This window comes from Muscardinus avellanarius (genome assembly GCF_963383645.1).
Source record: "Muscardinus avellanarius genome assembly, chromosome: 7".
Classification (NCBI taxonomy): Eukaryota; Metazoa; Chordata; class Mammalia; order Rodentia; family Gliridae; genus Muscardinus; species Muscardinus avellanarius.
In genome coordinates this window covers 80,299,319-80,325,141 of record NC_137793.1, presented here as the reverse complement: position 1 = coordinate 80,325,141, position 25,823 = coordinate 80,299,319, and the positions used below count along the sequence as shown (strand labels likewise).

Here is a 25,823-nt window from a genome sequence, read left to right as displayed (position 1 = left end):
TAGTTGCCCCTATAGCACTTCATTAAATCCCTGTTTTCAGGGATCACATTTGTCATACTTAGCTTTCTATTGCTTAGTATGTTTTGAATAAATTAGTACTTCTCAGACCTTCCCACTGACAGATATCTATATGCTCTGGGTAGCAAAGATACCTGCTAAGAGTAAGAAAGCTTTTTAAAGTTTTGTATTAGTTTTAAATATCAGCAAATTTTCTTAATCAATATATTATTCATTTTTGGTTTTTTTTGTTTTTTAAAAATTTTTTATTGGTGCACTGTATTCATACATCATAGTGGGATACAAAGAAAACTTTTGTAGACATACATGCACACATCGCCAGTCAACCCCCACCTGATCCCCACCCCATTCCTTCCCCATCCCTCCTTCCCATGCTTGGCTTAGTGGTTGACATCTAGTATTATAGCAATTTATCCAAAATTAAAAATGATAAACTCACATAACAGTTTCATTTGTCTGATACCAAGCTTTTAATCAATATATTATTCTGAGAAACCAGCCAAGGGCCTTTTACATACTAGGCATATACATTAGTACTGAGTGATATACCCATTCCTTATTTTATTTTCACCAAGTTAAAAGATAATATTTAGCCAGGATGGTGGTACATACCTGTACTTGGGAGGCTGAGACAGAAGGATCACAGGTTCACTGCCAGCCTTGAACTTAGACCCTCTGCAACTTAGTGTGAAACCCTGTTTCAAAATAGAAAACAAGCCGGGCGTGGTGGCACACACTTGTAATCCCTGCGCTTGGGAGGCAGACAGGAGGATCGCGCAGGTTCGAAGCCAGCCATGCGCGCTGGCTTAGGAGACCCTGTTTCCAAAATAAGAATGTAAAAATAGGTCTGGGAGTGTAGCCCGGAGGTAGAAGGGCTTCCAGGAACCCCAGTACCACCAAAATAAATAAATAAATAAAAATAATAATAAATAAATAAATAAAAATAAAAATAAAAAACAAAATAATGCTGGAGATGTAGCTCAGAGGTAGAATGCTTCTGGGTTCCATCCCCAGTATACCTCCCCCACAAGGTAAAATTTTGTTGATAGTTAAATAATATAATATTTAAATCTCCAACTATAATGGACATTAATGGAAGATATGCTATGGTAAGCACCAAATTTTACTTCTCTCAATTTCCTTGTACCACTGCCAAAATATTCTCACTTTGATTGAAATGCTTTCTTCAGCTATGTGATTACTGCTAATTTGGCTGCAGATTATCCTTAATTTGTAACATTTATTTATTTATTTATTTATTTATTTATTTATTTATTTGGTGGTACTGGGGTTCCTGGAAGCCCTTCTACCTCTGGGCTATACTTCCAGACCTATTTTTTATTTTTGGAAACAGGGTCTCTTACGCCAGAGCGGCTGGCTTTGAACCTGCGCAATCCTCCTGTCTCCGCCTTTCAAGCGCTGGTATTACAAGCGTGCGCCACCACGCCCGGCATTATTTATTTATATTTATTTATTTATTTATTTATTTATTTTTATTTATTTTTTTGCAGTACTGGATGGAACCCAGGGGCATTCTACCTTCGAGCTACTCCCCCATCCCTATTTTTAATTCTTTATTTTAAAACAGGGTCTCTCACTGAGTTGCAAAGGGCCTAAGTAGCTGAGGCTGGCCATCCTGTCTCAGTCTCCCAAATGCTGGGATTACAAGTGTGTGCCACCATGCCCAGCTGTGTAGCTCTATTTTATAAAATTTTTCTTACTGACATTATCCTGTGCTTTAATAACTTAAAATTTGTATTTACAACCTCAAAAGACTGAGATAAACAGCGTCCTACTTGATTTTGCGTCACATTGTGATGTTTCTTCAGTGGTTGTTCAATAACTGTCTGCAGCTGAAATTAGCAAATTGTATCTCTTTTGCAAAGATTCTAGAGTAATTTTTCAAAAATTGCAAATGTTTTTTGATTTCACTATATCTGGTACAGATATTAATGGAAAAGGTATTGAATCGATGGAAAAAGCGTCGCTTTGCAAGTGGAACTCAACATATTTTATTCCGTATGTCTTAGGAAGGCAAGGTGGTAGTCCCTACATTTAAATTGCTGTGTTTCAGAAGGAGCACAGTGTGACACCGAGCTGTCCTTAGTTGTCATTGCTAACTAAAGCATACTGGAACTGTTTACTTATTGGTTAAGAAAACGTGGTAAGATGGCAAGGTAGATGAGCCTGTGTTTGCACACAGATGGGTTCAGACACCTTAAATCCATATGCCTTTAGCCATTCAGTGTTTTCAGCAAAGGCAGCATCTTGCCAAAACAGATCAGGTTTGGGGAGAAGTATGTTTTCAGAATGAGTAAAGGGTGTTTTGATCACTTCAAGAAGAGAACTAGTTGGCGTAACGTTAAATTTTAGAAGGAAGATCATGTCTCTCTGAGAGATTTGCAAGGAACTGCCTTCTGTTTATCAGAATTTTGATGGTTTTGAACTAATCCTGCAAAAGCATATCTCAAACTGTGGTTGACATCACAGATGGGCTCTAACTAGAAGATTCTCCTGTTAGTTAGTGCTGAGTTTCCAAAATCTTATTTATAGTAGCTCAGCTATGAAGTTCTTAACTGTGAAAGGAAGAGCAAAGAACCATTTAAAAAGTAAAGCAGAAAAAGGAGAAGTAGCCTTAGATATTGCCTGTGCCATTTTGCATTTAGATATTTTCAAACATTGAAGAGGCAATAAAAAAAATTGAGGCAGGTAGCTCCAATTTATTGTTAAAGAGTGACCATGCTTGTTTTGGGGAGATTTGTCAGGAAAATAAGTTTGTCTTAATAAAAAAATCATTAAAATTGTAATTTTGAATCCTTAATTAAAACTGCCTTGAAGAAAAATCTTTTCCAGAAAAAGCTTGACAGAGCTTATATATTAAGTATTTGGTTCAAATATATTATGTATTTGGTTTTCCATACATATTCCATAAACATGTTCAGGTTTTCTGTTTTTCTGATTTAATTTTTGTTATGATATTTCAGTGAAATTTTAATTCATCGTGCTTGTAGAAAGTATAGTTCAATCTGTTCAAGACGTGACGTGAAGCAGGTTGGGTAGCATCTTGTATAATCTGGCCAGGTAACTTTCTTTCTGAGAGCATTGCTTTTTCTAAAATCATAGTGTTCTGCATTACTACCATCTTCTCCATTTCTGTGTTGTGCATCTAACTTACTTAACAGAGAATTATGTCACTCATCATTAAATTTTTTTAGAGATTAAATTTTTTTTTATTGGTGCATTGTAGCATTGTAATCGTACATCTTAGTGGAGTACAAGATTGTAGAGGCATACATGCACACATCACCCAACTAGCCCTTACCCAATTCCTACTCCATTTCCTCCCCTCTTCCTCCTTCCTAGGTTTGGCTTAGTGATTGACTTCGATATGTTTGTTAATGTACATTAGGGAATTTCCCTCTTCCCTCCTCGCATACCCCTCAGTTATAGGAGGAACTCTAGATGAAGGAGAAATTTTAGTGATTTAAAAAAATATATAACGTCCAGAGAGTTAGTAGTTGTACATTACTATATCACTTTCTTTGATTTATATATCACCTTTCCAGTTTTTTATGATTTATAATTCAAGGGAGACTACTTCTGCAAGCAATTGAAATATTATAAAAGTAAATTTAAGCTGATGGCGCATGCTTGTAATCTCAGTACTTGGGAGACTGAGGTAGGAAGATAGCAGGTTCGTAACCATCCTTGGCAACTTGTGAGCCCTCTGCAACTTAGTGAGACCCTGCTTTTAAAAATAAAGAATAGCCGGGCGTGGTGCACACACTTATAATCCCTGAGCTTGGGAGGTGGAGACAGGAGGACCATGCAGGCTTGAAGCCAGCCTTGCTGATTTAAGAGACCCTGTATCCAAAAAAAAAAAAAAAAAAAAAAAAAAAAAAAAAATTAAAAAAAAGAATAAAATAGGTCTGGGAGTGTAACTCAAAGGTAGAATGTCCCTGGGTTCAATCTCCAATACTACACACCAAAAAGGAAATTTAAACAATCAAATTAATTATTTCTTAAATTGTTTTTTGGGATTACTGATAATTCCTTATTTTATGTCCAAACCAGAACATAACAAACTGTAGAATTTCTTTCTCATTAAATTTTAGAGAAAAATATTTAGACTTAATTAGATAAGAAACAAGTATTTCTTTTAAGATGAAAGTTGGCTTCTTATCTAGTTCACATTCTGGTCAAGAGATAGAATTTCATCTATCAAATGAATTATTAAAATATCCATGACATGGAGTTAGAGGACTAGAGTTTCATGCTCAGCAGAACAAATCGGCAGGACATCCCTTGTGATACAGATTGTAAGCTGTGCTCTTCATCCGTTTTGTTTTAAAGAAATATGTGAAGCAGAGGGATTTGGGTAAATTATACATTGGAAAAATAATGAGTAATGAGTAGGATAATCATGTAAAATGTATTTTAAAAGCTATGATTTGTTTTGATAACAAATATGTTTTACTTGGAGTATGATTGTGGCACGGGTAAATAAAAATTGAAGATATTCTAAAGTTCTAAAGCTATTTTTAAAGTATTTTGAAAGGTATATTGAGTAGGAAAATTATGGTTTAACAGATATTTTTCTCAAATTTAATTGTTTTCATGTATGTTAGTATTTTTCTAAATGTTACATAGAAATTGTTCTTTGGTGGCAAAATGTGAAGTAAAATTTATGTGACTTAGAACAAAATGGATTTTCTTTTGCTTCTATTTTTATAAGCTATATAATTTTATCCTTTTTTGAATGAATAATTTATCTATAGAAATTAAAATGAACATTATCAATATTTTATTGAAGCTTGAATTTTGACAAAATGGTATCTTTTTAGTTTTTTATAAATATATGTGATTGTGTATTCATTTCTAAATATAAAAATAGTTGTCAAACCACCTCAATTCATATAACAAATAATTATTAATCTTGGAAAATGAAACTTTTTTAATTTTTGATGAGATATTTTGCTTTCTTTTTTACATTGCAGTGTGATTTTTAGAAACAGTTCACAGTGAGTTTAGTTTTTACTGAGGAGTATTAGTGATTATCAAGCCTATTGTTCTATAAAAGACTTTTAGTTTAAAAATTCTTACTTTATTAACTTTTTAGTTGTGACATATAACAGAAGAATGTGCTGTTGATGTTGATTTCTACATGTAGTTCTAAAATTTTTAATATTTTGAACAGAAAAATATTTTCTCATAATATATGTAGTAAGTTATGTAACTCTGGTAGCATAGTTTTCCCATACTTTTTATATGCAGTGTTGTATTAAGGAGCAATATTACTTGGTGCTTGAAGACCATGGATTCTGGAGTCAGAATGTCTGAGAGTTCACATCCAGGTCCTACTACATTATACATTTGTGATCTTCTGCACCTCAGTTTACTAATATGAAGACTGAGATAATAATGTAATACTTAGCTATCATAATTTTTTTGTGGTACTAGGGATTGAACCCAGGGGCATTCTACCTCTGAGCTGCACCTCCAGCCCTATTTTATTCTTTATTTTGAAACAGGGTCTCACTGAATTTCAGAGGGCTTCACAAATTGCTGGGGTTGGCCAAGAACCTGGGATCCTCCTTTATCAGCCTCCCAAGTACTGGGATTATAAGTGTGCACCATCACACCTACCCATAAAATTGTTTTGAACATTAATTTTAGAATGGAGGAGAGTATAACAGTGCCAAGCAAATGTGAAGCAGAGAGATTAGCAGTTTAAAGTCTGGGTTTGGGAGTTAGGGTGCCTGACAGGTTTAAGTCCGGACTCCATCACTGAGTAATAATGTTAACATCTTGAAAATTTTACTGAGTCTTTCCAAGTATCTTATCAAACTGGATTATAGTGAGGAGTAAGTGAGATAAAACACAAAGTATTTGTAAAGCACTTAAAATAGCCCCTGGTAAATAATAAGCACGCACCTAGTATTGTTATTAGTTCTTCTTGATTTTGTTTAGCACATTAGAATTTTGCGGATTTAGCATTGTTATTAGTTCTTCTTGATTTTGTTTAGCACATTAGAATTTTGCGGATTTAGCTGGGCGTGGCGCACGCTCGGAATCCCCATGCTTGGGAGGCGGAGACAGGAGGATCGCACTGGTTCAGAGCCAGCCGCACTGGCTTAAGAGACTCTGTTTCCAAAAAAAAAAAATAGGTCTGGGAGTGTAGCCCGGTGGTAGAAGGGCTTCCAGGAACCCCAGTACCACCAAAAAAAAAAAAAAAAAAAAAAAAAGGAAATTTGCGGATTTGGATTATGGATGAACAGTGCATTTGTGAATTTTGAGTTATTGACTACATTCAGAAAACTTAATTCATCTAATGTATATTAACCTATACTAATTATTGACTGTGTGCTTTTGAAAAGAGATTTTGAAGGAAGGTCTCATTTATGAAATAACAGCCACTTTTAAATAGATTTACTTGCCTGCAATGGATGAAAAGGAGAAAAGGATAGGTTTATGTATAGATGTGTTAATCATTTACTTATGCAGAACGGCTATGTAAGCAGATTATATATGAATAATATGATAGGAACTCTAGATGAATTCAGTCTTAGAGTGAATGAATATATATTTTATTAGCAAGGTCTAATTATAATGTAACCTTTTGTTGATGGTATACTGCATTCATATCCTTGGTCTCTGTAGTGTACTTGTCTATTGCAGTTGTATAAGCAGGTGAGATTTAGCAAATGTTTTTTACTCAGAACTGTTACTGGTCATCTGCTGATATCATGTCATTTGAAATAATAAATAATATTTTAGTTCTGAGATAAAAACAAAAATAGAAATCTGAAGATTTTGAATATTTGTTGTTAGTAAACGTGTAATACCTTGTCTACAACCACATTGCTATTTAAAATCACACACATATATATTTTAATTAAACCTTTTATTGGTGTATTATAATTTTGCATAACAGTGAGAGTCATTGTGGCATATTTGAACATACAACATCATCTGGTCAGCTTCATTCCCTAGTTAGACCTTCCCTTTCTCTCCCCTGCTCCCTCTCCTTGGTCTCCTAATGGTCACTCTTCTATTCTCTTGCGGTTCCCCTCACCTTTTTTATTTTTCCTTTTTCCTCTCTAACTTCTACATATGAGAGGGAACATACAGCCCTTGACTTGACTTTCAAAATCTGGCTTATTTTGCTTAACATAATGCTCTTAAATTCCATCCATTTTCCTGCAATGTATGCATCACATTTTCTTTATCTAGGCATCTGTTGATGGACATGTAGGCTGTTGTTCCATGACATAGCTGTTGTAAATTGTGCTGCTTAAAGCATGGATATGCATGTTTTGCTGTAGTTTGCTGACTGTAATTCTTTTGGGAAAATGCTAACAAGTGGCATGGCTGGCTCAGATGGTGGTTCTGCTCTGAGTATTTTGAGGAACCTTCGTACTGATTTCCATAGTGGATGTACTCATGTATAGTTCTGCCAGCAGTTTTTAAGTTTTAAATTTTTAAGTGTTCTTGTTTTTATTTTTATTGGTGCATTGTAATCATACACCTTAATGGAGTACAGGATGGTAGAGACACACATGCACACATCACTGGTTTAGCCCTTTCCCAGTTCCCACCCATTTCCTCCCCTCTCCCTCCTTCTCAAGTTTGGCTTAGTGACTGATGTTGATATGTTTCTGAATGTACATCAGGTAATTTCCTTCTTCCTTTCCCTATTCCCCTCAGTTAGGTTGCCTTATTTGCTCCTCTATGGTATCTCCTTCTTTGTCTAGAGTTCCTCCTATGACCCTTTTTCTCTCTAGCTTCTGCATATTAGGGAGAGCATCGTAATTTTTACTTTTTGTGACTGGCTAATATCACTTAGCACAGTGATCTTCAGTTCCATTTATTTCCCTGTAGTAGTAGTAGTAATAATAATAATAATAATAATGATGATGATGATAATAATAATAATAATAATAATAATAATTTTGTTCTTCCTTATGGCTGAGTAAAATTCTATTGTGCACATATCCCATAGTTTTTTAATCCATTCATCTGTTGATGGACATCTAGGCTGGTTCCATAGTTTGGCAATTGTGAATTCTGCGGGTGAACACAGATACACATGTATTAATTTGGTAGTTTGGTTTCCATTATTTTGAGTAGATACCCAGAAGTGCTATTGCTGGATTGTATGGTAAGTTCATTCCTATTCTTCTGAGGATCCTCCATACTGTTTTTCAAAGTGGTTGCACTAGTTTGCAGTCTCACCAACAATGTATTAAAGTTCCTACTTCTCCACTTCCTCACCAGCATTTGTTATTTGTGTTTTGAATGATTGCCATTCTAATTGGAGTTAGGTGAAATCTCAGGGTAGTTTTGATTTGCATTTCTCTGATTGCTAATGATGTTGAACATTTTTTCATACATTTATTGGCCATTTGAATTTCTTCCTTTGTCAAGTGTCTATTTAGTTCACTTGTCCATTTTTTCCTTGGGTTATTTGTGGGTTTTTTTTTAAGCGGTGAGTTTCTTGAGTTTTCTACATATTTTAGGTATTAGTCCTCTATCAGGAATAGTTGGCAAATTTTTTCTCTCATTCTGTCGGCTCTCTGTTGAGATTCTTGATAGTTTCCTTTGCTGTACAGAAGCTCTTTAATTTAATGCAATTCCACCTATTGATCCTCCTTTTAGTTTCCTGTGCCTTTGGGATCTTGTTGAGGAAGTTTTTACCTGTGTCTTTATGTTGAAGTATTGGACCCCTGCCCTCTTCAAGGAGCTGCAAGGTCTTTGGTCTGATTTTCAAGATTTTGATCCATCTTGAATTGACTCTTTTCAGGATGAGAAAGTAGGGTTTATGTCCACATCCTCACCAGTTTTTACTATTGTTTGTATCCTTGAGATTGCCATTGCAACTGGAGTGTGATGGAATCTCATTGTATTTTAGATTTGCATTTTCCTGTTTTCTAAAGATGTTCAATATTTTTTTCATATATTTGTAGGGTTCTTTTGTTCTTTTTTGGTACTGAGGATTTAACCAGAGGCATTCTACCTCTGTGCTCTACCCCCAGTCCTTATTTTTTCTTGTGGAACAGGGTTCCTTGCTAGATTGCTGAGGCTGGCTGTGAACATGTGATCCTCTTGCCTCAGCCTTCTAAGTGTTGGGATTATAGGCATGTGCCACCAGGCCCAGCTTATAATTCATTTTTTAAAGAAGTATCTGTTCATTTGCCTATTATTGATTTGGATTATTTTGTTTGATGTTTTTTAGCTCTTTATGTATTCTGGATACTAATCCTCTATTAAAAGAGTAGCTGGCAAAGATTTTCTTCTACTGTGCAGGCTCTCTCTTAAAGTCTTGATTATTTTCTTTGCTGTGTATAAGCTTTTAAATTTGACATCATTCCATTATTCATTCTTGGTATTAATTCCTGAAGTTTAGGAATCCTATCAATGAAGTTGCTGACTGTACCTATGTATTGGAATATTGCTTCTACGTTTTCTTTAAGCTGTTTTAAGAGTTTTTGGTTTAATTCCTAGGTCTGTGATTCTATTTTGAGTTGCATTTTGTGCAGAGGGGGACATAAAGATCTAGTTTCATATTTTTACATATGGATATTCAATTTTCCAAACACCATTTGTTAAAAAGGCTGTATTTTGTTCAGTGTGTATTATTGGCAGCTTTGTCAAAGATCAGATGATTGTATCCATGTGGTTTTGTCTCTGTGTTTTCTGTTCTATTCCTGTGGTCTAGGTGTCTGTTTTTTATTCTACTCTCATGCTGTTTTAGTTACGATAGCTCTGTTGGGTAGCTTGAAATTACAGTATCACAATGCTTCCAGCTTTGCTCCTTTTGCTCAAGATTGCTTTGGCTACCTTGGGTCTTTTATTCTTCCATATGGATTTGATGACTGCTTTTTCTAGTTCTGTGAAAAATGTCATGGGTATTTTGATAGGAATTTTATTGAATACATACATTGCTTTTGATAATATGGTCATTTTAATGATATTAATTCTGCCTACTCATGAACATGGGAGTAAAATTACATTTTTTTAAGAATGGAAATTGGCATTTTTCAAGTGAAGAGTAAAAAGGGAGTTGTGTTAGTAGTGTTCACAGCAAGCCTATTTTACTTTTTCCTCATGGGAAAGGCTTTAAAAAATTTTTTTTACCAAATAATGTTATGTGCACATATGAGTATATCACTGTGAATATCACTGTCATGTACTGAGTGGGAGGAAGGGAGAGAAAGGGAGGCATGGTATGGAGAAGGAAACAGACCATGTACAATTATAGTGCACCCACTAAAAATTTTGCCCAAAGTTACAGTATATATTTATCTAAAAATTTACAATGTTAAGAGATTTATCATTATGAAAGTCTAGTATTTATATTTTTTGGTTTGGTTTTATTTAGTAGTGGAATTTTTCACATGGAACAAGAGGAACACAAGGGAAAAATTCCAAATCTTTTGTAACTAAGCTGGTCTTCACTGCAATACCATCCTCATCTTTCTCTCTCTGAAGTAGTCTCTTGGCATTTCTAATGTAACATGTCAAAAATTAAACTAATCAACCTTTTTTCTTCTGTTTCTGTTTTTCTCCTTGCCCTTAACCAAATGCCTTTTCTCTTATATTTTTCATTTTGGTTAATGATATTACCATTTACTTTATCACTCAAATTACTAGACTTACCCTTAACTTCTTCCTTATTCTTTATATTTAGTTAATCTATTCATTATCAGTTTTCTTTGAACAAAGTCTAGGATTCATCCCCTTTCTCTGTCACTACTGCGAGTTTAAGAACGCATCATATCTTGCCACTGTTCACTCTCTACTATATTACAGTTTTCTAATAGTTTTAACAACATAGTACTGCAGAGCAAACCTGTAACCGTGTTGTTCCCCACATACAGAATCTATAGGATGATGTTCAACGTTTTTTATTTTCATAGTTTTGAGCTTGCTTTCATCTTCAGTTGCAGCTCCAAGAATATATTTTTTATCTTCTTGAGCACATGTGTTTGTTCATGCATTTGTTTATTCACTGACTAATGTTTATGTGTCAGCTTTGGTACTGTGCTAGGTGGTTGAGGAAACAAGTAAATAGATGGCCATGACTGTTGCTCATTAATATTCATAGAATCACCCTGTCTATGATTTCTGTCTTTGAACAGGCTGTTTCATCAGTCATTTTACTTTTTGTACCACTTTCTGTAAGTCTTTTATACCCTACTCAAATGTATTTCCTTTCTAAACCATCTTATAACTTTCTTTCTTTCTTTTTTCTTTTTTCTTTTTTTTTTTTTTGGTTGTACTGGGGTTCCTGGAAACCCTTCTACCTCCGGGCTATACTCCCAGACCTATTTTTATACTTTTTTAAAATTTGGAAACAGGGTCTCTTAAGCCAGTGCGGCTGGCTTTGAACCTGCGTGATCCTCCTGTCTCCGCCTCCCAAGTGCGGGGATTACAAGTATGCGCCACCACGCATCTCAGACAGTGTTTCTTCTTTGTTCCAATAATAATTTACATCATACTTACACTATTGTACTTGCCACATTCTTTATACTTACCTGTTCATAGTCAGTCTTTCTCCCTAGATTGAATTTTAAAAAATGAGAAGGAAAATGGGTTGAGAGAAGGGATTGGAAGAGGCAAGAAGAAGACTAGCTAAATAAACAGGAGGGGCAGTATGAGCAGTAGATGAAAACAGACACCGGAGCCAAACATGGTTTGAATTCTCATTCGTCCATTTACTAGCTGGGTACTTTGTTTCATATCTCTATGTCTTAGTTTATAATGGAGATAATAATAGAATCTTGGTGAAGATTAAGTGAGTTAGTGTATGTAAAGTGTTTAAAACAATGGATTCCACATATTATATACTATATGTGTTTGTTGTTTTTATTGGTAGTAACTAGTTTTCTTAATATAAGCTAGGTTTTCTCTCTCAGGTTTCCAAGGATGTAAAAATCTCATGCTATATAATATCTCATTCCGAATAGCCAGTTAAGGCAATAAATTTCTGAGTATGCTTTGCTCCCGGGCTAAGAGAAACTCCTATGGCATTTTCTGTTTATGGTTTACTGTTGAAGTGCCACTCTCTTTTGTCTCTTCATACTGGATTCTGTCTTGCTTCTGATGCCACCAGAAATGATGATAATTCGTTTACCTTATCCTTCAGGCTTGATGCACATCACTGTTTTTATATTGTATACCTGCTGTCTTTTGTTATAATAGTGTTTTCTTCCCAGGATGTGCTCCAACCTGAGAACAAGACAGGCACAGATGATGTCTGGGTATAACTTCTTATTTGTAGTAACAAGAGCTGCTCCCTGGCGCCAACTCCAGCCAGCCGTCTTAACCTTTTCTGTCACCTCTGCCCCCTAGTCTCATGGCCCCTCCCTTAGGTGGCACTTCTGCTCCATCTTCTGCTTAATGACTATTCCAACTTGGAATAGACAATGATGCCATACTTGGTCTATTGTTAGTAGGTCTAGCTTTCACAAATAATAGAAAGCTAAGAGATTAATGTAATCATCACTGCCCAGTTGGTGACTGCATTTTTAACCAATGAGTTAGATAGTAATTGCCATGGCTCCTCTAAGAGTCTTGGAGGAGTTAACGTGTTAGGTCCTTCTTGAATGCTGGAGGAAGAAAGTAGCTTGTAATTTGTAGGGGATGTTTTAGACAGGATTCATTCCTCACTAATTTTGTAATGTCCTAGAGATAGAAAAATTTAGTTTCCATTCAACATCAAATGGCTGGTGCCATGACAAATACTGTGGAAGTTGAAAGGAAAAAGAGATTGCACGGATTGGAGAGCTTAGAGATGTGATCTGTTCTCATCCTATAAAATCTGCCTGGGTGGTTTCATGAATTCTCTTGAGAATTTAGTAGCTTGTCAGAACAAAGTTGCATTCCGTTTCTGGATTATATAATACTCTTCTGTGTCTAGCATGTCACATATGTTGTTCCTTCTGCTGGGAACAGTGTTAACTTGTCTAATTCTCACTAGTTCTTAAAATATAATCATGACTCAAGTTTGATCCTTCAGCAGTGGAAGAAGTGTTCCTATGCTTCTTATAGTCCCTGTCCTTCCCCAGTTGTTGTCTACATTATGCTCTGTTGTAATTGCTCTCACCAGATTATCTGAGGAAAACAGGAGCTGTATATATCACAATGCTGGGTGTGTGGCTGATGCTTCTTTAATGTTGGTTTGAGGTTGGTTGGTTGGTTGGTTGGTTGGTTGGTTGAATGAATGGGATATGATAGAGGACTTGGCCATTCCAGGAAAGGGGAAGATGCTGAACAAAAATAAGGAAAGTGGTATTGAATATTGCTAATTCTAAGACAGTGGAGTAGACACATTAGACTAGAGTATATATTGAAGAGAGACTGAAGCTTTACATGCCAGATTAGGGAGTTCAGAGTTTATTTAACAAGATAGGGCAAATGAACTATTTATTTGTTGCTCATTTGAAATGAACCTTTTATACATAAAATAATATTACAAGTTCTTTTGAATTTGATAATTCTCATGCATGAGAAATAACTTTTTTGCTAATTCTTGTGTTAAAATCTTTTGTAATACTTTTTGATGGATGAAGTATTTGTTAACTGTCTATTTGTAGGCTCATTTTTCTTTTCAAATTGTTTCAACACAATATACAGAGAAACTTAAAGAAAATTAGAATGGATTCTGTCAAATGTATTGGGACAACTGTCACTTAACTTTGCAGTTTGTTTTTCTTATAAACTGTTTTAAAGTATGACAATTTAAAAATATAATTCAAATAAGGCAGAAATTTAACTTATGTATGTATGAGGGTTTCCTTCTTATTTGTAGCTTAAAGAAGAATAAATGCTTACAGCTGTGACCTTTTTTTCTCTAGTCTCTCCAGAGGCAGTTGGATTTTTGTCAGCTGTTGGGGTGTTTATTATCTTGATGCTGCTCCTTTTTCTCTATATTAATAAGAAGTTCTGTTTTGAAAATGTTGGCGGGTTTCCAGATCTTGGTTCAGGATATGATGCAAGGAAGAATTCACAAGACAAAATGTGTAAGTATCATACTGCTTCTTCTCTTTACTATTTTTACCATACTGCTTTTTCTCTGTACTATTTCTAATTTATTTTAATACATATAATAAACAGATTGGCTTTGAACATATAGTAAACTTATGTTTGAACCACCATTCTATTAAAAAAATCTATTAAGTAAATTACATTTAGATATCCTCTCTTGCCTGGGATTTGCTAAGATATTGCAGAAAGGTAAATTTTCTGTTACAGAATAACATTTTTGTTTTTAATTTATAAGGTATGCTTTTGAGCCCATAATATGAGCAGATATGTGTTAGGAAGAAAGAAGTATCCTGATAATTTATACAGCTTAAATGCATTGTCCACATAGCTCTCTGGGAAGCTTTTTCTCCCGACTCCCCAGGTTTTTGATACTTTTTTAATCTGATTTTTAATTCTCATGGATTGATAATTGTGTTGCATACAGGAGGTGGTTTTCCCTATTAATTTAATATATAGATAAATTCTGGTTACGAAAAGTATGTTCTGCTTCCTCGATTGGCATAATAGCTATTATATTACTTAGTATCACTATATACTAGGGAAGATGAAATCTGTGATATTGTTCTTTCTCATATGGAAATGTTTTCCTTGGAGGCTTTTTGTTTCATTTTGTTTTAATTATTACAAAACTTTTTATTGGCTGTTTCCAAAGACTGGCATGTATAAATGATAACAAACAGGAACAAGCAAAGAATTAAAGAAGCAAGGTATTGGGACCAGGATGTAGCTCAGTGGCAAAGCACCTGCTTTGCCTTTGCAGGTGTGGCATTCTGGGTTCAATCCCCGGTTCCAAAAAAGGACCCAAAAACCAAAAAAAAAAAAAAAAAAAAAAAAAAAAACCACTTTAAAGAAGCAATGCTTGAATTTAGAAGTTCGGATGAGTAATAGAGAAGCCTTACTTTCCTTATCTATGTATATATGTTAGAGAAATGCTTTTCTCTTATACTTCTGATAACTTAAAAGGTGATAGCCCGCTACTTATAAAAATGTGTTAAATTATATTTTGTGACTTTTGTGTCCAGAAATGTTAGTACTTGTTGTGGTCTTGACATGCTTAAGCTTAGATCTTCTCATATTGTTCTTCAGTTCTGCTTTTTGGTCATTCATGTAGAATGACTGAGTAGAGATGCCTCTTTTAAGCTGGGCCTGGTGGAACACACCTGTAATCCCAGTACTTGGAAGAGAGATGAGAGGATTTCATGTTTGAAACTACCTCCATCAACTTAGCAAGAGTCTCTGGAACCTAGTGAGACCCTGTTTAAAAAAAAATTATTTGGGATGTAGCTCAGTAGTAGAATGCCCCTGGGTTCAATCCTTAGTACCACAGAAACAAACAAAAAAATTCCTTCTTTTAGCAGCCTTTAGTCATTTTCTGGTTCAGCCGTTCTTGTTTTTCTTTGGTTACTCCTGTGCAAATGATTGAAAACTCAAAGGAGCTTTTGTTTAAGTGGGTTTTGTATCTATTGATATGTACCACATTAGAGGTTAAACAGAAAATTTTAAATTATTTTATCAATTTATTTTTAAAAAAGTAACAAAACTAATGCCATGTTAATGTAAATAATGTTAAAATTTTAGAAACTATTAATTTTCCAAAACCAAAATGAAGAGTGTGGAGAAAAGAGTGACTTTTTTTCATGTTTTGCAAATCTCTTCAATGACGGGCAGATTAGGAAACCGCAGCAGGACATGGTGGTGTACGCCTGTAACTCCAGGGGTTGGGAGGCTGAACTAGGATCAGCCTCAGCAGCTTGTAGGCCATCAGCAACTTAGTGAGACCCTGTTTCAAAATAAAATAGAGCTGGGGTGTATCTCAGAGGTAAGATGCTCCTGGGTTCAATCCCAGCACTACAAAGGGAGACAGACAGACAGACAGACAGAAGCTTGATTCTGGTATTTGTTTCTATGTTCAATCTGCCATGTAGCCTTTGAAAAACCCCATTGTGAGCAGCCATTGAAAAGGCCTTAGGGACCTTTTTAAATCTTTTGAGTCTTTTTGTCTCTTATTTATTAAATAGGATATTTTCCCTTGTAAAATTGTTGCAAAATCAAATAAGATAAAATGTGTGAATTGCAATACTTTGCAAGCACCACTCAGCAGGTGTTCACACCTGCTCTCCCCTATTTACTTCTATGCAAAATTGTTTAGATATTTTCCCTTTGCTATTTTTATTAGAAATGATATTGGTAATTTGTTAATAGGGTAGTTCCTTAACATGGTAGACTTTTAAATAGTAAACTAAAATACATAATAAAATCCTTCTTATACTTCTTCTTTCAGGTATAGAATTTAAAAACCAGTAGTATTTGAGGGGAAAATATTGTCTTGCTGCTGTTATAATAGCTATGGAGTGGGAAAAATGTCTTTACAATTAAACCAAGTGGTTTGATTTTTTGAAGAATCTTTACTTCAACATATTTCTACCAATGTGTAATGCATTTACAGAAAAATTAAAAGTCACCGTGTGAAATACTAATACTGAACCAATGAATAGCAACATTTAAGTAAATGCTAAATTCAAGTTCCAAAGTAGTTGATATTTTGAGAAGAGAAATTCCATTGTTGCACTTTTTAGGATCAAAGAATTAGAAAATGGCATTTTTCAAAAATTTTCAGCAGAATCTGCCTTCAATGTCCTCCCTGGTGGATACAATCAGCAGTGCTGTAGAAGATCTGACCACTGCTGTTGGGGAGGTCAGCTATGCCTTAACTGACTCAGTTGCTGAGCAGGTAACCAGTATGATAAATGGCTTTCGCCCAGAAGAGGAAAACTCTGCTGCAGAAGAAGCCGCGGATACTTCTAAGCCAAAAAATGCCATGTTACCGGAAGTCTCCCCACACACTGCTTCTCAGGAAACATCATCCAATTTAGAGCACAGAGCAAAGCAAACGAATTGTTATGATGCTCTAGCTTCACAAAAGCAAGAACAAGGAATACATGAAGAAATATTACTTAAACACATTAACGATAGACAGAAGGCACTATCACAGTATCAAAAAGCCAATAGAGTTAATGATTCTTCTTTCAAAGACCCGATGAGTAATGGCGGGATATCATTTACCAAACAGAATAATAGGGCTGGATCTGCTGGTCATAAACTTGAAAGTACCGACACACGTGAGAGGAATGGATCAGGCAGCCCCAATCATGGTAAGAATGATTTAAAGGAAATAAGGTATCAAGAAACCAAAGGAAATCGGAATGCTACCAATGAAGTGAAAATCTTATGTGAGCAAAAGAAATACATTGCTACAGATAATCATAAAATAGAAGAATATGCTAAATCTCAACAAGCATTTGTGGGAGGAGATGAAGAAAAAGTGGGGCAGGCAAATAAAAATAACCTTCTTACTGATGTAGGGCATTCTGATAATTTCAAAGAAGCTAAAAGACATATTAAAAGTAAAGAATTCAAAAGGAATGAGTGTTCAGGAGATGGACCTTCTCCAAAAGGTATTTTGACAAGCAATAGACATGTGATACAGAAATCCATTGCAAAAGAAGACATATATCCAGCACCATCAGCTAGTTCTAAAGTTGAGTTTCCTGGAAAAATCAAAGAGCAAAAAAACCCAACAAAATACTTCAAAGTAAAAGGATACATAAAAACAAAGAAAAATGAAGCCTATTCTGCCATGAAAGGAACAGGAAAGAGTAAAGTTGAAAAATATTCTAAGATAGTACCAGGAAAAGGTGAGGTCTCCTGATGTTGGTTTGAGTAAATTTTCTCTTGGTTTTTTAAGTTAGGAAAAGATCATCCAAATTTCTCAGCTTTCCTGTCCATGTCTGTATACTAATTTAAGGCTTTCTTGACTACTCTTACTGAGACAATTTTTTTTGGGGGGGTGGTACTGGGGTTCCTGGAAGCCCTTCTACATCCGGGCTACACTCCCAGACCTATTTTATACTTTTTATTTTTTTGGAAACAGGGTCTCTTAAGCCAGCGCGGCTGGCTTTGAACCTGCGCCATCCTCCTGTCTCTGCCTCCCAAGCGCGGGATTACAAGCCTGTGCCACCAAGCCCGACGGGACATATTTTTTAAGTTATTCAGTTTTTTTTTTAAATTTCAAAAGCCTTTATATTATTTATATACCTTGAAAGAAACTATTTGGATTTTTTTTTTCCAGTGCTGGGCACTTTACCACTGAGCTGAATCCCCAGCCATTTTTATTTTGAATCTTAATACATTGCTGAGACTGGCCTCAAAATCAGGTTTCCTGAGTAACTGGATTACAGATGTATGTCACCATGCCTGGCTATTTGGCCAATATTTTTTAGTAGTTCTAATTTTTTTGTCTTTTTTTTTTGGGGGGGGTGCTAAGAATTAAGCCCAGGCCCTTCAACATGCTAAGCAAGAGCTCTACCGTTGAGCTATTTATTTTTACAAATGGGAACACCATGTTTTCTTAAGTAGTGTGCATACTTTAGTTTTTATGTTTTTAAACGAACTCCTATTTTTTATACATTACTTTTCAAATCAGCCTAAATAAGGATCTATATAAAATGTTTTATGTTTATCTTTGAGAACAGTAGATCTTATTCTATGGAATAACATGTCTCAGGATATGTATTTATTCATTTAACAGTACATTATAATTTTTATGTGACTACTTTAGTTCACAATGAATATATATATAACTATATATATATTGTTATTTATGAGGTCTTTAAGTAGAATTCAGATTCTGAATAACGCTTGTAGTTTCTAACCACAATATTTGTGATAATTTTCAAAACTATTGCAGTTCACATTTGTAGTAATTGATTTTTGTCACCCTTAGTCATATTCATTTATTGCTGATCTGATTTGATCCCAAAGCCAAAACTATACTGGCTTTTATTTATAAAATATACATATGGAAATTTTTTTCTTTTATTTTTTAACTGTCTTGTAGTTCCTTCTCACAGACCTAGTAAATAGTCCTGTGAGTAAAGCAAAACTACAACATTACTCAATGAGGTGTTTCAAACGATGTGTGGCTACAAGGGATAGATCTAAAATGGAAATTTTCTGTAAATTCAGATTCTTATAAAATAACAAAAGACTGAGTAGCAATGGAAATAAAAACTTTTCAATTCTGCTATATGAATTATACATAATAAGGACCTGCTATTTATAAATTATGTGAATGTTTTTTAAATGGTATAGCAGAGGTTGATCAAGGTTGCATGGGCTAATTAAAAAGGAATGCCAGCTGGGTGTGGTGGCGCAAGCTTGTAATCCCTGCGCTTGGGAGGCTGAGACAGGAGGATCGCACAGGTTCAAAGCCAGCCTCAACTACTTAGTGAGGCTCTCAGCAACTTAGTGAGACCCTGTTTCCAAATAACTATAAAATAGGTCTGGGAGTATAGCCTCTGGTTGAACGCCTCTGGGTTCCACTCCCAGTACCACCAAAATAAATAAATAAATAATAAAAAGGAATGCCAAATTTTAAAAATGTATTCATTTTAGAATATGTTGTTATAAAAAATTCTGTATGCCAGATTTCGTGGTTTTGATAGGCCTGGTTTAGTTCTAGTAGCTTTATTACAGGAAGTAGCAAAAATGAAGAAACAAGATAAGGTAAAATAATTTATATTTTATTTTATTCAGAAATAAAAATAGGATAGATATCAATAATAAATACAAGTACCAGAACAAGGTTTTTAATTTTTGTTTTGTTCTGTTTTCATTAGGAAATACAACTGTTATCCAATAAAGCCAAATATCTCTCAAGTCTTCCAGAATATACTCAGTATAAAACTTAAACATATTGTGTAGCAGAAATTATTTTCAAAATATTTTTATCCACAGCTGGGCGTGGTGGCGCACGCTTGCAATCCCCGCGCTTGGTAGGCTGAGACAGGAGGACAGCGCAGGTTTGAAGCCAGCCTCAGCTACTTAGTGAGGTTCTCAGCAACTTAGACCCTGTTTCTAAATAAATTATTTAAAAAATAGGGCTGGGGGTATAGCCTGAAGGTAGAAAGCCCCTGGGTTCCACCCCCCAGGACCACAAAAAAAATTATAAAAAAATATTTTGACCCACTGATCAATCATACATAGAACTGCACTGTAATATTCTAATAACTGTGTTCTAGGTTATAGAACATAGGAAGATAAGAGTTATATGACATAGAAAGAGGTGGAAGGGTTCCTTCTCCATCTCTAAATGCAAAGCTACTGCAGGTTGCATTTGGAAGAGCTGAGGTTTGACTGTGGAGTAGGTACCCTCAAGGAGCTTGTAGTCATCCTGCTGTCTTGAGATCACACAGTGGCCTTTCACAAAGCGCTTTCAGCTCTCAACTGAAAGTAAGAAGGCCTTGGTTCTAGACTGGCTCTGACATCTGCTGGAACTTGTGGCAAGGTTCTACATCCCAGCTTTGCTCCCTATAGTAACCATGAGCGATCTGTGGCTGGTGAGCACTTAAATGTGATTAATAGCATAGGAAACTGGATTTTAAATGTCATTTAATTTTAATTAAATTTAAGTACATGCACGTGACTATATTGGCTACATATTGAACAGTTCATAAGATAGAGTGAGCTAATAACCTCTAAGTGCTTTTAAAATCTGTTTGAAATGTAGTTATATATAAGTAAAAATTTTTTCCTAGTAATCCCACAGGATATATTCCTTTCACAGAATGTAAATGTTAACAGTTTGGTATATATCCTTCCAGCCATTTTGTGTCTGTGTGCATATATTGCATGATTGTGTGCATATGTTGCATGTAGGAGTGTGCATATTTATATTTAAATGAAAGTATAATTATATCTTCTATTTTATAACCTTCCCTCTTCCAATTTAAGTAATGTGATGTTCCAATTATTTTTTCCTTGTGAGTACTTGTCAGTTCACCTCCTTGTTTCTGAAGAGCGCAGTATTATATCATTGCATGGATCTATCATAATTTACTTAACGAAGGCCTCTGATTGACATCTTAGTTATATATTATTTTGATTCTCTTTTGCTGTTCAACAACTGGAGGATCTCTGTTTGCGGACAGCCTCAGCTACTTAGCGAGGCCCTTCACAACTTAGTGAGACCCCGTTTCAAAAATAAAGACACTAAAAAACAGGGCTGGGGGTGTAGCTCGGAGGTACAATGACCCTGGGTTCTATCCCCAGTACTGGAAAAAAAAAAAAAAAGAGATATATCTTAACAACTTGTTCCCTGGAAAAGTTGTATCAATTGTAGTTCCACCAATGGCTATTTGTGCCCTTTTCTCTTTTACTATTAGCACTGAGTTTTGCCAGTTTTTAAATGAAAAAAATGTGTCTTGTTACCCGAACTGTTTAAATCAGATCCATATGTGCTGGCAGTACTTGTAACTTCATTTATATGTTGCTGGTCCTTTTTAAAAATTGTGAAAATGGCAAGCACTCTGGTTTCCTTTTTATGTAACAAGGTTGAAAAAACCCTGTGACTAAAGTTGAAAATTAAGGTTGTGTGTGTATGTGTATAACACTATGCTCTAAAGGTTATTTAAGGGATTTTTAAGAATTTCAATAATTTCAAGGGTTTTCTCATTGCTTCACCATGTGTGTGTGTGTGCGTGCGCGCGCGTGTGTGTGTGCACACATATGTACTTTTTAGCAAATTTGTCATTTTACTGTATCAAAATTGTTATTTCCTCTCCCTGTAATTCCAAATAGATAATTCCTACATGGACAAAGATGAGCATGGTTCATCCTCAGAAAGTGAAGATGAAGCACTGGGTAAATATCACGAGGCCTTATCGAGAACACACAATTCTAGACTACCATTGGTAGATTCTAGACAAAAGAATTATGCTTGGGAAACGAGACAAAAATACAGCCCTTTATCTGCGGAGTATGATGGATATAGTAGTGAAGCATCAATAGATGAAGGTAAGACACTTTCATTATTTTTTAAAAAGACACGCTATTGTGTTAGAGTTTTTACATCTAAAATTCTAGGCGTTTGTGGTCGTGTGATAAATGAGAGCATATACATTAGAGTTGTGTTCTTGAGAATATAATTTATTCAAATTAAAAATGTGGGGCTCAAGACAGAAACCTAAACCAATAGCAAAATACCTGAAAGTAAAACACCAGATAATTTAAGTAATGTGATAATGATAATCTTATTCCATGATGAACATATGACTACAGTGCATGAGATGGAAGATGTGACTATGTTGTTCTCACAGGTAGAATCAGTTCCCATGTACCTGTAACAGGAACTGAGAGAGTCAGTGTATCTCACAGTAGTGAAATGATTCCAATATGTAAATGAACACTTTATTTAGTATGGCCTCTAAACACCAGCCAAATTATTTACATGGCACACAGCAGAAAAAGCCGTGATCTGTTCTGTGTGGGGGAGAAAAACTGAGATGGATTTATTGAGGACTAATACTGTATTACACTATGCTTTAAAATCATTTTAAGGACTTTTCAAGAATTTCAGTAATTTTAAGAATTATTTTGTCTCTAGTTTTATTTTACGTGCTGGCATGGGCTTTAAAACAATCTACATGGAAGATAGGAATATTTAAGTCTACACTTAAATATTTTTACATTTCTGCAGTATAAATAGAAAAGCTCACTTTCTTGATAGAATATATAATTTCTTATAGTAAGTATTATCTTTATACTGATATGAGTAAAAGGAAATATATCCTACGTACCATTTATATGTATATAAATACAATCTATCCTTGAGCTTGGAGATGTGGTTTCTGTTTTAGTCCCTATTACTATTAATAATTTAAAGCACATAAGCACTTAAGTTGTCAAAGGGGCCATATATCTATTTTTTTGTGTTTGGCTGCATCCTAACTAAAAAAATGGCATACATCATTTTTATTGCTGTTAGTATACAGGTATAGTTTTAAATTAATCAAGCACCGAATGATTATTATATAGAAGGTTCATTTTGAAATGCAAAGGAAGAAATAAAAACATTAGGCATGAATTCTCACAAATGCCTTTCTAGCACTAGGAAAAGCAAGACATGTGCTGACATGGATAACTAAATAAAGCGAAGAAGCTAAGCCAATCCTCAGTGTGTGTGCACCCTGGCCCATGGAACAGAGAGTGGATCTGAAAATAGAATCCTGGTGACAGTCTGGCTGTCTCTTAACACATTAACTAGGAAGCCTTGAACAGTATAGTTCACTGTTTTTAGATGTTTTATTGTATCCAAAATGTGGATAATTCTGATCTGGTAGGGCTGTAATGGAAATCAAATGATAGATGTAGTTTTTAGCTGGCATCTGGCACCTAGTAGCTGCAGTTGAAAGGGAGGTTAGTGAGAATGGTGACGGTGATGGTACTGAGTATTCCTGACCAGGCCCTGAGTTTCGAGTCTGTGCCTGACCTGCTCACCCCTCCTCTCCCTCACACTCTATTCCTCTGTGCTGTCTTGATGCATTTCGTAGTCCTGTTATTCAGGCGCGGCTCCGTAATCTCTGGTAGGAGCAGCGAGGAAGGTGATACGTCCTCGGTGCCTCTGCTATTCTTGTCCTCAGCTTTGGAACCTTCGTAAGTATCTGAGAGTTGCCTTCTCATTTCATTTTACCCAGAGATTTAGGAACTATCCTGAATTTTTCTACATATTTGACAAAACATACAGAGTGGAATTGATTCTAGATATTCTCAAACTGGATTCACTAATTTAAAAAAAAATGTGTTGAAAATGTTTTGTTTATTTATTTACTTTCTGTGTGTGTGGTACCAAGGATTGGACCCAGGTGCATTCTGCCTTGCTGAACTACACCCCCAGCCCTTTTTTGTTACTTTGAAACAAGGTCTAACTATGTTACCCCATGCTGTCTCAAACCTTAAAATCCTCCTGTTTCAGCCTCCCAAGTAGTGGGATTACAGGTGTGTATCACTGTGCCCAGCTGTTGAAAATTTTTTATGTGCCATATACTCTGCTAGAAACTATAGGTATGAGAATGAATAAAACAAGCTTTATTTCCCTCAAAGAGTCCACAGACTCAGGAAGAAGACAAATAAAATAATAATATATATTTCAGTGCCTCTAACTTAGGATCTGAGTTAGAAGGGGCAGGTAATAGGAATGAATACCTTGCTCAGAAATTTTAATATTATCTTATAGAGAATACAGTGCAAAGCCCTAGAAAGAGAGCCCAGGAGATACATCATTTAAATTTTGTAAATGGAAGGACTGGAAAATTAGCTTCCAGAGGCAAAAAGGACCGTTGGATAGTGATGAAGTTTTCAGTACAATAAATTAGGGAGTCATGTATGCCTTTACTATCTTGTACTCCACTAAGATGTATGACTACAATGCACCAATAAAAAAATAAGTTAGCTGGGCATGGTGGTGCACACTTATAATCCCAGCATTTGAGAGGCTGAGACAGGAGGATTGCAGCTCGCCGACAGCCTCAGCTACTTAGTGAGGCCCTTGGCACCCCAATGAGACCCTATTTCAAAATAAAGACTAAAAAATAGGGCTTGAGGTGTAGCTCAGAGGTAGAATATCCCTGGGTTTCATCCCCAGTACTAATTAATTTTTAAAAATTAGGGATGAAGTATACATTGTAGGGATGGATGAAATATAGCTTAATGAAGGGCTGAATCTTTGCAGTGAGTAACAAATGAAGATATTTAGTGAAGAGAGCAATTGAGAAGTTAAGTGTGTGTAAGAGAAGTTAGTTTCAGTTGTGCCGAGTTGGATGTGTCTGTGGACCATCCAGGCAGAGATAGAGATCTTTGTTAAAATGTGTCATTTGGCCGGGCGTGGTGGCGCATGCTTGTAATCCCCGCGCTTGGGAGGCAGGGACAGGAGGATCGCGCAGGTTCGAAGCTAGCCCCGCGCACTGGCTTAGGAGACCCTGTTTCCAAATAAAAATGCAAAAATAGGTCTGGGAGTGTAGCCCGGAGGTAGAAGGGCTTCCAGGAACCCCAGTACCACCAAAAAAAAAAAAAAAAAAGTGTCATTTGGATTTTAGATAGGGAAGGAACCAACTGATAATGAAAGGTAACAGCAGAATGGGAGAAAAGCTTGGATATTATAAGTTTTTGCTTACTGAAAGATCAGAGCACAAAACAGGTGCGGTAAAGTGGGGGAAGAACAGCAGAACTTGATTAGAGGAGGAGATTTCAGAGCGCAAGACTGAGGAAGCAGTTACCAATGGTACTAATGTTATGAATATACAAAAAGATTCAGAAGTATTACAAAATAAAATGCTAAAAGAATTTAGGGAAGAAAGTAAAGTAGCATTAACTGGGGAAGATGTGAAAGAACCTCTGGGAGAAAATGGTACTTGGCTTCAGCTCTCAAGAATAAATAGAAAGTTGCTGAAAAGACTAAGTATAGGTATTTCAGGAAGAGGGAACTTTATAAACTCCAAAGTACCAAGTAATGAAATGTAAGGACTATTTCAAGAGCAGAGTTTACTTGACTCGTGTGTGTGCACACACGTGTTTTGTGTGTGTGTGTGTGTGTGTGTGTGTGTCTGAAGGAATAAGTGAAAATTGGGAAGATGAGTCCTAAAGCCTGCCATAACTTCCTACAAAGATTGGATTAAATTTGTTTAGCCTATGAGAACTCATTGACGGTTTTCCACCAAGAACCATTACTGGGAATGTGCTTTAGGAAGATTAGCAGCAAGAACATTTTTGGTAAATACATCAATTAAAGGGGTTTTTGGGGGTAGTCTCTATGGAAGATGATACAAAAAATATTGTAGTAGTAGCAGTTGAAATACAGAAGGATAGGAGAGACATTGTGGATGAAGAATTTACTTAGTTTAGGATCTGAATATATTTTGAAC

At 35.5% G+C, this 25,823-nt stretch overlaps 1 protein-coding gene across 3 annotated transcripts in view; it reads left to right on the top strand.

The window, feature by feature from the left end:
* The window catches only part of SYT14 (synaptotagmin 14), a gene marked incomplete at both ends in the record, with an annotated part of 197,396 nt that overhangs the window by 45,652 nt on the left and 125,921 nt on the right, over positions 1 to 25,823 (top strand). For 2 of the 3 annotated variants that reach the window (XM_080698440.1, XM_080698439.1), the window contains 2 exons: positions 13,878 to 14,042; positions 21,706 to 21,921. In XM_080698440.1, coding sequence (XP_080554566.1) covers positions 13,931 to 14,042; positions 21,706 to 21,921 — 328 coding nt within the window. Of the gene's footprint in view, positions 1 to 13,877; positions 14,043 to 16,660; positions 17,763 to 21,705; positions 21,922 to 25,823 lie in introns of those variants that run through there. The other variant, XM_080698438.1, reaches the window with a different exon arrangement.